We start from the raw sequence: 13130 nt of genomic DNA on the forward strand, positions 1-13130 counted from the left end.
AGGACAGTGCCGAAACCTATAGTCACCTCTGGTTGGATCGATAAGATACAGCTTCTTCTGTTGTATAGTGTCAATGTTTAGCAAGTCTTTAAATGTAATGATTTAAACAACCCTTTAGAGAGAGCAAATTGACATGTACATGTATCATTACAAACCATTGTATAATGATTCGTAGCATTTTGGTAGTTTTCATAAATTCCTGAAATACACCGTGAAAAATTATTGTATATCATGGATCATATTTTACTGAAATAATGTTTAGCAGTCATTTGTGAAGAAAACTTGCTAAAATAATGACATTAAAAACAGAATGACCAAAATGTCTACTGGCCCTTTATTGTTCTGAGTCTATATTAGTTTAAAGTTAAAGTTTGCTATGTTTAATGATACCACTTGAGCACATTAATTTATTAATCATTGGCTATTGGATGTCAAACATTTTGTTATTTTTACATATATAGTCTTAGAGAGGAAATTTTTCCATCAATAGCAAGGGGTCTTTTATATGCACCATCCCACAGAGTTTACTTTGTTTACCGACAACACTGGAGCACATTAATTAATTAAACTTCGGCTACTGGACCATCCCACAGACAGGATAGCACATACCACAGCATTTTGATATACCAGTTATGGTGCACTGGCTGGAATGAGACTTAGCCCAATAGGTCCACCAAAATAATCTACCTCAGACCGACTTCACATCAAGTGAGTGCTTTACCACTGGGCTACGTCCCGTCTCTTTTTCACAGACAGGATAACATATACTGTGACCTTTTGATAACCCAGTCATGGTATACTGGCTGGAATGAGAAATAGCCCAATGGGTTCATTGACGGTGATCAATTTTAGACTGACCTCGCATCAAGTAAGCGTTTTACCACTGGGCTACGTCCTACCCTGACTCTATACCAGAGTTAAGACCTCTAAAACCGTGCACAGAAAGCATGTATAGCTGGGCTCACACTATACCAGAGTTAAGACCTCTAAAACCGTGCACAGAAAGCATGTATAGCTGGGCTCACACTATACCAGAGTTAAGACCTCTAAAACCGTGCACAGAAAGCATGTATAGCTGGGCTCACACTATACCAGAGTAAAGACCTCTAAAACCGTGCACAGAAAGCATGTATAGCTGGGCTCACACTATACCAGAGTAAAGACCTCTAAAACCGTGCACAGAAAGCATGTATAGCTGGGCTCACACTATACCAGAGTAAAGACCTCTAAAACCGTGCACAGAAAGCATGTATAGCTGGGCTCACACTATACCAGAGTAAAGACCTCTAAAACCGTGCACAGAAAGCATGTATAGCTGGGCTCACACTATACCAGAGTAAAGACCTCTAAAACCGTGCACAGAAAGCATGTATAGCTGGGCTCACACTATACCAGAGTAAAGACCTCTAAAACCGTGCACAGAAAGCATGTATAGCTGGGCTCACACTATACCAGAGTAAAGACCTCTAAAACCGTGCACAGAAAGCATGTATAGCTGGGCTCACACTATACCAGAGTAAAGACCTCTAAAACCGTGCACAGAAAGCATGTATAGCTGGGCTCACACTATACCAGAGTAAAGACCTCTAAAACCGTGCACAGAAAGCATGTATAGCTGGGCTCACACTATACCAGAGTTAAGACCTCTAAAACCGTGCACAGAAAGCATGTATAGCTGGGCTCACACTATACCAGAGTTAAGACCTCTAAAACCGTGCACAGAAAGCATGTATAGCTGGGCTCACACTATACCAGAGTAAAGACCTCTAAAACCGTGCACAGAAAGCATGTATAGCTGGGCTCACACTATACCAGAGTTAAGACCTCTAAAACCGTGCACAGAAAGCATGTATAGCTGGGCTCACACTATACCAGAGTTAAGACCTCTAAAACCGTGCACAGAAAGCATGTATAGCTGGGCTCACACTATACCAGAGTAAAGACCTCTAAAACCGTGCACAGAAAGCATGTATAGCTGGGCTCACACTATACCAGAGTAAAGACCTCTAAAACCGTGCACAGAAAGCATGTATAGCTGGGCTCACACTATACCAGAGTAAAGACCTCTAAAACCGTGCACAGAAAGCATGTATAGCTGGGCTCACACTATACCAGAGTTAAGACCTCTAAAACCGTGCACAGAAAGCATGTATAGCTGGGCTCACACTATACCAGAGTTAAGACCTCTAAAACCGTGCACAGAAAGCATGTATAGCTGGGCTCACACTATACCAGAGTTAAGACCTCTAAAACCGTGCACAGAAAGCATGTATAGCTGGGCTCACACTATACCAGAGTAAAGACCTCTAAAACCGTGCACAGAAAGCATGTATAGCTGGGCTCACACTATACCAGAGTAAAGACCTCTAAAACCGTGCACAGAAAGCATGTATAGCTGGGCTCACACTATACCAGAGTAAAGACCTCTAAAACCGTGCACAGAAAGCATGTATAGCTGGGCTCACACTATACCAGAGTTAAGACCTCTAAAACCGTGCACAGAAAGCATGTATAGCTGGGCTCACACTATACCAGAGTTAAGACCTCTAAAACCGTGCACAGAAAGCATGTATAGCTGGGCTCACACTATACCAGAGTTAAGACCTCTAAAACCGTGCACAGAAAGCATGTATAGCTGGGCTCACACTATACCAGAGTTAAGACCTCTAAAACCGTGCACAGAAAGCATGTATAGCTGGGCTCACACTATACCAGAGTTAAGACCTCTAAAACCGTGCACAGAAAGCATGTATAGCTGGGCTCACACTATACCAGAGTAAAGACCTCTAAAACCGTGCACAGAAAGCATGTATAGCTGGGCTCACACTATACCAGAGTAAAGACCTCTAAAACCGTGCACAGAAAGCATGTATAGCTGGGCTCACACTATACCAGAGTAAAGACCTCTAAAACCGTGCACAGAAAGCATGTATAGCTGGGCTCACACTATACCAGAGTAAAGACCTCTAAAACCGTGCACAGAAAGCATGTATAGCTGGGCTCACACTATACCAGAGTAAAGACCTCTAAAACCGTGCACAGAAAGCATGTATAGCTGGGCTCACACTATACCAGAGTTAAGACCTCTAAAACCGTGCACAGAAAGCATGTATAGCTGGGCTCACACTATACCAGAGTAAAGACCTCTAAAACCGTGCACAGAAAGCATGTATAGCTGGGCTCACACTATACCAGAGTAAAGACCTCTAAAACCGTGCACAGAAAGCATGTATAGCTGGGCTCACACTATACCAGAGTAAAGACCTCTAAAACCGTGCACAGAAAGCATGTATAGCTGGGCTCACACTATACCAGAGTAACGACCTCTAAAACCGTGCACAGAAAGCATGTATAGCTGGGCTCACACTATACCAGAGTTAAGACCTCTAAAACCGTGCACAGAAAGCATGTATAGCTGGGCTCACACTATACCAGAGTTAAGACCTCTAAAACCGTGCACAGAAAGCATGTATAGCTGGGCTCACACTATACCAGAGTAAAGACCTCTAAAACCGTGCACAGAAAGCATGTATAGCTGGGCTCACACTATACCAGAGTTAAGACCTCTAAAACCGTGCACAGAAAGCATGTATAGCTGGGCTCACACTATACCAGAGTTAAGACCTCTAAAACCGTGCACAGAAAGCATGTATAGCTGGGCTCACACTATACCAGAGTTAAGACCTAAAACCGTGCACAGAAAGCATGTATAGCTGGGCTCACACTATACCAGAGTAAAGACCTCTAAAACCGTGCACAGAAAGCATGTATAGCTGGGCTCACACTATACCAGAGTAAAGACCTCTAAAACCGTGCACAGAAAGCATGTATAGCTGGGCTCACACTATACCAGAGTAAAGACCTCTAAAACCGTGCACAGAAAGCATGTATAGCTGGGCTCACACTATACCAGAGTAAAGACCTCTAAAACCGTGCACAGAAAGCATGTATAGCTGGGCTCACACTATAACAGAGTAAAGACCTCTAAAACCGTGCACAGAAAGCATGTATAGCTGGGCTCACACTATACCAGAGTTAAGACCTCTAAAACCGTGCACAGAAAGCATGTATAGCTGGGCTCACACTATACCAGAGTAAAGACCTCTAAAACCGTGCACAGAAAGCATGTATAGCTGGGCTCACACTATACCAGAGTTAAGACCTCTAAAACCGTGCACAGAAAGCATGTATAGCTGGGCTCACACTATACCAGAGTAAAGACCTCTAAAACCGTGCACAGAAAGCATGTATAGCTGGGCTCACACTATACCAGAGTAAAGACCTCTAAAACCGTGCACAGAAAGCATGTATAGCTGGGCTCACACTATACCAGAGTAAAGACCTCTAAAACCGTGCACAGAAAGCATGTATAGCTGGGCTCACACTATACCAGAGTAAAGACCTCTAAAACCGTGCACAGAAAGCATGTATAGCTGGGCTCACACTGGAAAAATGTTTGGCTTCGTCAATTTTCATAAAATGTAAAGTATTTGCTTGAAAATCATTAATTAATTAGAGTATATATTTTATCAGCTAAAGTGTAAATTTTGTAGCCATTTTGTTTAAAACTGATCAACTGGCTGATGTGGCCACATACAAGGTGAGCCCTGGCTACAGATGTTTAAGCTATATTAGTGCCACGATACTGTATACCCGTCGTAGGCTATGATGTCAAAACGACACTCGCCACAGGCTACAATGATTTTACGACATCGTAGCACTAAGATAGCTTTGAAAATTTGTGCCCTGGTTACTATAGTTACCGCCAACTTGGGGTGAGCATAGAACTCGGTGAGGAAGTCCATGACGGCCTCCACGGTGAGGATGCTGGAGCAGACGACGACGTGTCTGTTGCGTTTGGCCATGCGGTCCGTGTACTCTCCCCCCGCCTTCTCGCGCTCCATCCACGTTGATGCAATCACCTCCAGCTGTCAAACAATGACACAACACTAGACATGTGACAATCACGCACAGTACGTATAAATCTCAATAAATACTGTTAAACGTAACTAACTTGAAATCTGTTATCCACGTCGTAGCGATCACCTCAGTTTTGTAATGCAAGAGACATGTGACAATCACTCACAGTACGTATAAATCTCAATAAATACAGTTAAACATCACTAACTTGAAATCTGTTATCACCTCCAGCTGTGAAACAATGACACAACACTAGACATGTGACAATCACTCACAGTACGTATAAATCTCAATAAATACTGTTAAACATCACTAACTTGAAATCTGTTATCCACATCGAAGCAATCACCTCCAGTTGTGTCATGCAACAACACAACACAGGACATGTGACAATCACTCAAGGTATTTATAAATCTCAATAAATATAGTTAAACATCACTAACTTGAAATCTGTTATCCACATCATAGCGATCAGCTCATGCAATGACACAACACTAAACATGTGACAATCACTCACAATATGTATAAATCTCAATAAATACAGAATGGAAATGTGAGCCAGCTTTGACAGGATTTGAACCACAGTCATCAGCTTGATAGTCCAGCAACTCCACTTTGCTTGCACGGGGAATCTTCAGAAATTGTCGCATGGCATAATTTTCACTAACCACTTAAATTATGCTTATCTTCAGCCATTAATATCTAGTGCACTTTGTTTTTAGGTCAAGCTTGAAACATTAAAAACACTAAATAAAAATATCGCGTACAGACCTGCCTGGGTATGAAAGCTAACGCGACACACATCACGAAGATCATAAAGAGCTGGCCCAGCCAGATGTCGGGTGCTATGTCCCCGTAACCAACGGTGGCGAAGGTGACGATCACGAAGTACATCGACTCAAACATGGACAGCGGACTCTCGTCACTTCCCCGCTGAATGTGCTGGATCCCACAGATCCTGTAACAATGAGTAAACACATGTACATAGACAAGACCAAACAAATTCAAAACCTTTCAAAGACTTTTACACAGCGGTCAAAGACAATACAGAAATCAGTTTGTTTATGTTGCTGTCCATGGCAAAAAATGTAGCTTTTTTACATGCATCATGACAGATAAAACCTTGTACATGTAACAGAAAATATCAAGTGCATGCAGCTGTAAAAAATATCATCATTGCTTTGGCTATGATTTGTGAGAATTCAAAGACTTTTACAGACTTTTATTACAATTCAAAGACTTTTACAGACTTTTATTACAATTCAAAGACTTTCAAAGACCTAAAAATAATGTTTTCAATTTCAAAGACTTTCAATGAATTTAAAAGACTGCTATGAATCCTATTGATTTTAGGAAACAAGTGTATTGCCCGATCGAGACCGAGAGTAATACATAAATTCTGACCGAGTTTCGTAAAATCAGTATGACACATGCACAAGTGTAATAATTTATTTATTATCCATATAATAATAATTGTTGTAAATTTATTCATGAATAACAAGGGCCGTCTCAAAATGTTTACACCACAACTAGGAGATGATGAAATGACATCACATTTCACATGCACAGTATAACTACATGTAGGACTGGAAAAGCAACATCATGTTATGACATCGCTTCCCAGAATTACGTCATTACAACTGTTATTACACAATCACATGTGCTTTATATGATCTTGCCTAACCCAACGTCATTTGGTCTCACCCTTAACTAATATTCGTTCATAAGAATGTTACAAAAAATAATAATAAAAATTAAACTAAATGTTTTGAAGACTGAAAATAAATTCTTTATTCAAACATTAAGTCAGAAAAGAAAGTTGATCTTCAGACTTGCGGTTATATTTTTTACTTGTTTACCATAATTTTTGGTGAACTAGTACTTTCTGCAACCATACGTACATGTAGGTGCATGCAACTATAAAGTCACCCAGTTTTATTGACTTATGCTTGGCACACATCTACTGATTAACGCCCACTCGACAGTCTTGTCAGTGTTAACTATAGGTGTCTACAGAGCTGAATCCACTAAGACAGCTTTGCTGTACTAACGCTGAATGCTAAAGTTACAGTTTGTTTTGTTTAATGACACCACTAGAGAACACTGATTTATTCATCATCGGCTACTGAATGTCAAACATTTGGTCATTCTGACATATACATGTAGTCTTAAAGAAACACGCTACATTTTTTAATCAGTAGCAAAACAAAAAAGAAAAGAAGTTTGTTTTGTTAAATGACACCACTAGAGAACATTGATTTATATAATCATCAGCGATTGGATGTCAAACATTTGGTCATTCTGACATAGTCTTAAAGAGGAAACATGCTACATTTTTCCATTAGTAGCAAGAATAGGGATCTTTATATGCCTCATCCCACAGACAGGATAGCACATACCAAGGGCTTTAGATCTCACTAATTTTGGCACAACAGGGACTTTTGTCTTTTCTGAGCACAATACTGTCATTAATTGTCAATACCATCATTAACAACTGCTGGAGAGTTGTCAATATTCAGAAATGTATTTTAAGTTATTTAATATAATTAAACTTAACATTTCAGTGGTTTTGAGATGAAATATTTTGAGGTCAGCATGTTTGTACTTAATTGGGTATGGTTATTTTGGGCATATGTATTTTTGATATACCAGTCGTGGTTGACTGGCAGGAACAAGAAATAACCTAGTTGGCTCATCGATGGGAATCGATCGATCCTAGAATGACCGCACATCAAGTGAGTGCTACGGTTGTAAAGGAAGGAAATATATGTTTGACAACACCTCAGTATATTTTAAACTATGACTAGTTTTTGCCTAACATATGGCAATTACGCAGGGTTTTGTCAACAAAAAGCGAGGCTAATCCTACTGATAAAAGCAACAAGGAATCTTTGATATAATTTTTCCATAGACAGTACATATACATGTACCATGATCTTAGATATATCAGTCATAATACCAGGGGTTTAGATTGCACCAAAGCTGAGGCTATAAACGGTGTGCCCAAAATAAGTTCAAACATGCTAACCTCAAAACATTTTGCCCAAAAACCAATGGAATGTTAAGCTGTAATTAGATTAAAATCACTTGAAGTGCATTTCTGACTATGTACAACTCTTTACCAGCTGTTGTAAACATTACAACACTGAAAACACTTTCAAATTGGTATTCTCAGAACAGGCCAAAAAACGTATGCCCAAATTGGAGTGATCTAAAGCCCAGCGTAAGGCACTGGTTGGGATGGGAAAAAACTGTAGTCTACAGAGATGATATATCCTCTGCCCCATCGCACCTCAGGAGAGCAAGCTACCACCTGAGCTACAAACGTGTACACATGTACATACCACTACCTTTGATATACCAATCGGTGGGTACTGGTTGGGATGGGGAAAAACTGTAGTCTATAGAGGTGATATATCCTCTGCCCCATCACACCTCAGGAGAGCACTCTACCACCTGAGCTACAAAAGTGTACATACATGTACCACTACCTTTGATATATCAATCGGTGGGCACTGGCTGGAATGGGAAAAAACTAGTCTATAGAGGTGATATATCCTCTGCCCCATCGCACCTCAGGAGAGCACTCTACCACCTGAGCTATAAAAGTGTACATACCACTACCTTTAATATATCAATCGGTGGGCACTGGTTGGGATGGGAAAAAATTATAAGTCCATAGAGGTGATATAAAGTTAAAAGTTTGCTTTGGTGTTTATCATCGCATGAACATCAAAAATATAATGTTCAATTCTTATAATTCCAAATGCACTAATATTGCCATTATTCAAAACTATATTAAAAAACCCAATCGAACTCTATTCCGCAATGATTTACAACTGTTTTGTTTAACGACACCAATAGAGCCAGAATGATTTATTAATCATCGGCTATTGGATGTCAAACATTTGTTGCTAATGGAAAAATGTAGCGGGTTTCCTCTGATGACTACATATCAGAATTACCAAATCTTTCACATCCACTAATCCACTAATTAATCAATGTCCTCTAGTGGTGTCGTTAAGCAACACAACCTTGTGATGTACGTACGTTGTGAACACCATACAGACCATGCTGACGGCAAGAAGAAAAATCTGCTGTGAAAGTGTCACGGATATCGTCTGAAATCTCTGCCGCGTAAGATGAAGGTCATTCTGTCCACACACAAAAAAAGAGGATTAATGAATGAATGAAATGTTTAATGACAAAAATACACAGTGGCTATATTGGGTGTCAAACAAAGTTAACAACATGAATATGATTAATTACACACACACACACAAGGAAAAGACAAACTTAACATATAATGACAACTTATCACAACTTAGATTAATTTAATGTTTTCACTCCAGATTCCATTTTCAATTTGGGCAAATTCAGGTTTAGGGTGTAGCTTGAGGGGAGGTGTTTGAGGGAAAGGCGGGGTGAGTGTTGTAGGATTCTGCCGGAATAATAAAATATGGTTCATAATATAGATACTGTGTGACTCCATCTCATATACTATAACACTTCCAAACTAAACTATGTGGCTGGCGGAAACACAGAATGATGCTAAATGTCACATACAGTAAAGTACTCTTATAATGAACTGAAAGAAACCACAGTAGTAATTTCATTATAGCAATAATTTGTTGTACATATTTACACAAGTTGGTTATTAATGTATAGGGACTTTATGTTCACTTCGTTCTATGCAGTAGTTCGTTATAAGCATGTTCGTTATAAGTGTACATTACTGTAATTTGACTTATGAATGATCATAAATATTAGATACTGCCAAACCACTGAAATGCACTGGACCAGAATTAAACTGCTGATTTATTAACACTAACATCAAATATGTGACTCTATATATTACATGTATATGTGCATCTCTGTTTGAAGTTAAAACTTCTTTAAGAATGAATGCATGAATACTGAATAATTAGTTGAATTATCTTCAACAAGATTTCATAGCAAAACATACACTGTTCTTTTGTTAAATTATGATGTACATGTAGTTCAACTTCAAATTTTTTCATGGAAAGGAAATGTTTTATTTAACAGTGCACTCAACACAGTTTATTTACGGTTATATGACATCAGACTTATGGCAATATTGTACCAATAATTAGTGATCAACAATTTGAGTTAGAATAAAGTTAAACCATGCATCAACTTACAAATATTCGTTCCAGAGCCAGTTTGGCCAGCCAACAGTTGAGGAATACTGGGACAAATAAATCCTTCAAAACTAATGGGTATACGACCTGTAATACAGAAAACCACATGCATTTATATAATTATATGGTGCAATGATTAGAAATAATATATTTTTTTATACTAGCTAGCTATGGAAATGTTTATTTAATGACACACATTAATTTTATTTACGGTTATATAGCATCAGACATATGGTTGACCACACAGATAGACAGAGAGAGAGGAAACCTGCTGTCGCCACTTCATGGGCTACTCTTTTCGATTAGCAGCAAGGGATCTTTTATATGCACCATCCCACAGACAGGATAGTACATATCACAGCCTTTGTTACACCAGCTGTTTAGCACTGGCTGGAACGAGAAATAGCGCAATGGGGCCACCAACGGGGATTGATCCCAAACCACTGGGCTACTTCCCACCACCCTAGCTGCTGTAAATGGCAAAGAGACATTTGAGTTGAAAATACTACTACATGACACTGTACAGGTAGATATAACTGACAAAACATGTACGGTGCTAGTGAAGACGCACAACTTTAGTGTAACATGTCAATCTGTTTATATTTAGCATTTAGTAAGATATATTAATATAAAATGGGGAATAGAGGTTAAGACAGAAAACAAGAGAAATAAGTGCACAAGTCGGAGACTGGGGAGGGGAATCAGGAGTGCCCCCCCCCCCCCCCCCCCCCCCCACCCACCCAACCACCACCATGTACTGGAGCAAATCTTCGCATTTGGACAAAAACAGTGGAAATCTTTTCACCATGTACATGTACAATGTATTTCCATCGTTCTACTCATAATATTAATGTAAAAATATGTAACAATTCATTTGGAACCCTATATATATAGCTGTTTGATAGCAATGCACATTTATATGAATTGAGGTTGTTATTTAGATTCAGGACTTTTCATTATAATTGGTGGTGGGGGAAGGGAGGGGGGAATCGGCTTGCTCTCCCACAAAAATGGGAGCTTGTACGTCTATGACAAGACAAGACAATTTTGGTGTGAATGCTCATGCAGACATTAGTCTGTCTTTAATGTGGTACAAATAATCATAACTCTCTGGTTCAACAATGTTAAAGTGATCTGCACTCACAGTCAGAAGAATGGGCACGGAACAGATGCCTTCGAGAAAGAACGAAGCCGACAGCACTAGATCCAACCGATGACCCTGGAATTAGGTACATGTATAATGACAAGAATGTTCATTTTAACAACAGGTCATCACAGCAAGTGCTGGCCCATTTCATAGAGCAATGAATGAAGGAATGCAGGGCAGCTAGCTCTGGGTGAGTAAAACATTTCGCCGAATTGTTCATTAAACTTTCAAAAATGGCAGAAATCAACAGTTATTTCTAAACAAATGTAAGTTATTACATAAAATTATTTTGCCAAATAAAAATAAAATTGGCAAATTTGGTGAGTGCCAGAGCTAACCCTGGAATGAATGTTTAAGTATCCTCCAGTATGGAAAATACATCGGCTATTGATTAACAAAGGTAAAAGGTAGAGCACATCGATTTATTAATCATCAGCTATTGTATATGTCAAACATCTGGTAATTTTGACATGTAGTCTTAGAGAGGAAACCCGCTACATTTTTTCCATTAGCAGCAAGGGATGTTTTATATGCACCATCCCACAGACAGGATAGCACATACCATGGCATTTGATATACCAGTTGTGGTGCACTGCATGGCTGGAGCGAGAATTAATAACCCACTGGGCCCACCGACAGGGATTGATCCCAAACTGACTGTGCATCAAACGAGTGCTTTACCACTGGGCTACGTCCCACCTCAATATAACCATCGATATAAAACATTAATTCATACATCATTCTCAGTGTTAAATTCTCCAACTTTTCTCAAATCAACATGGAAGAAATCCCTCTACTATAGCTGCCAGCTACATGTAATGAATTGGGGTGGGAGTCGTCAATGGACACCCCCCCCCCCCCCCCCCCACCCCCTCCGGACATTTTTGAAATGGTAATACCTGTAGGTCCAATTTCTTGGTAGCCGAGTCACAAACTGTTTGTAAATTTTGTACAGCCTTTGATCAACCAGCCAATTTTAACAAATCCAATGTGTTTTAATTTGGTTAAATTTTCGAATTTGTAGAAGTAAAAGTTTTGTTTTATTTAACGACGTCACTAGAGCACATTGATTTTTTTTATGTTATCATCGGCTATTGGACGTCAAACATATGGTCATTCTGACACTGTTTTTTTACAGGAAACCCGTTGTCGCCACATAGGCTACTCTTTTATGACAGACAGCAAGGGATCTTTTATTTGCACTTCCCACAGGCAGGATAGCACAAACCATGGCCTTTGTTGAACCAGTTATGGATCACTGGTCCATACCTACCCATTGAGCCTTGCAAAGCACTCACTCAGGGTTTGGAGTCGGTATCTGGATTAAAAATTCCATGCCTCGACTGGGATCCGAACCCAGCACCTACCAGCCTGTAGACCGTTGGCCTAACCATGACGCCACCGAGGCCGGTCCTCAAATTTGTAGAAGTGTCAAATACATTTCATGTGAAACAAAAGTAGGCCTACATATACATGTAGCTTCAGGTTCAGTGGCATTCTACATGTATATTCAACACATATACCTATCAAATACTAATTGTAACAAAAAGACTGTGGACCTTTTTTTTATTATTGTCATAAAATTAATGCAAAACAAGTGATGAACTTACAAAATATCAATATTTATTTCGTGTCACATTCTGATAACTTCCTTAAATGCAAAGATGTTTAATTGTACTTTTTTATGTATTAACATTGAACACATACATGTATACCTATCAAATACTAATTGTAACAAAAAGACTGAAGACTTTATTTATTTTACTGACATAATGCGAAACAAGTAATATATCAGTATTTATTTCTTGTCACATTCTGATAACTTCCTTAAATGTAAAGATGTTAACTGTATTTTTAATGTATTAATAGAAGCATGTTTAAATTATATATAAGATTGTGGG

The 13130-nt window shown here is 39.2% G+C and overlaps 1 protein-coding gene across 3 annotated transcripts in view; it reads right to left on the bottom strand.

Moving 5' to 3' along the window:
* The window catches only part of LOC121377155 (potassium channel subfamily T member 2-like), an 88527-nt gene that overhangs the window by 43112 nt on the left and 32285 nt on the right, over window positions 1-13130 (bottom strand). For all 3 annotated transcript variants that reach the window (XM_041505057.1, XM_041505058.1, XM_041505056.1), the window contains exons 7-11: window positions 11227-11301; window positions 10083-10169; window positions 8971-9074; window positions 5692-5878; window positions 4764-4928 (exon numbers count right to left, since the gene is read on the bottom strand). In XM_041505057.1, the coding sequence (XP_041360991.1) occupies window positions 4764-4928; window positions 5692-5878; window positions 8971-9074; window positions 10083-10169; window positions 11227-11301 (618 nt within the window). The remainder of the gene's footprint in view (window positions 1-4763; window positions 4929-5691; window positions 5879-8970; window positions 9075-10082; window positions 10170-11226; window positions 11302-13130) is intronic.

Source organism: Gigantopelta aegis, chromosome 7 (assembly GCF_016097555.1).
Source record: "Gigantopelta aegis isolate Gae_Host chromosome 7, Gae_host_genome, whole genome shotgun sequence".
NCBI classification, from domain to species: Eukaryota; Metazoa; Mollusca; class Gastropoda; order Neomphalida; family Peltospiridae; genus Gigantopelta; species Gigantopelta aegis.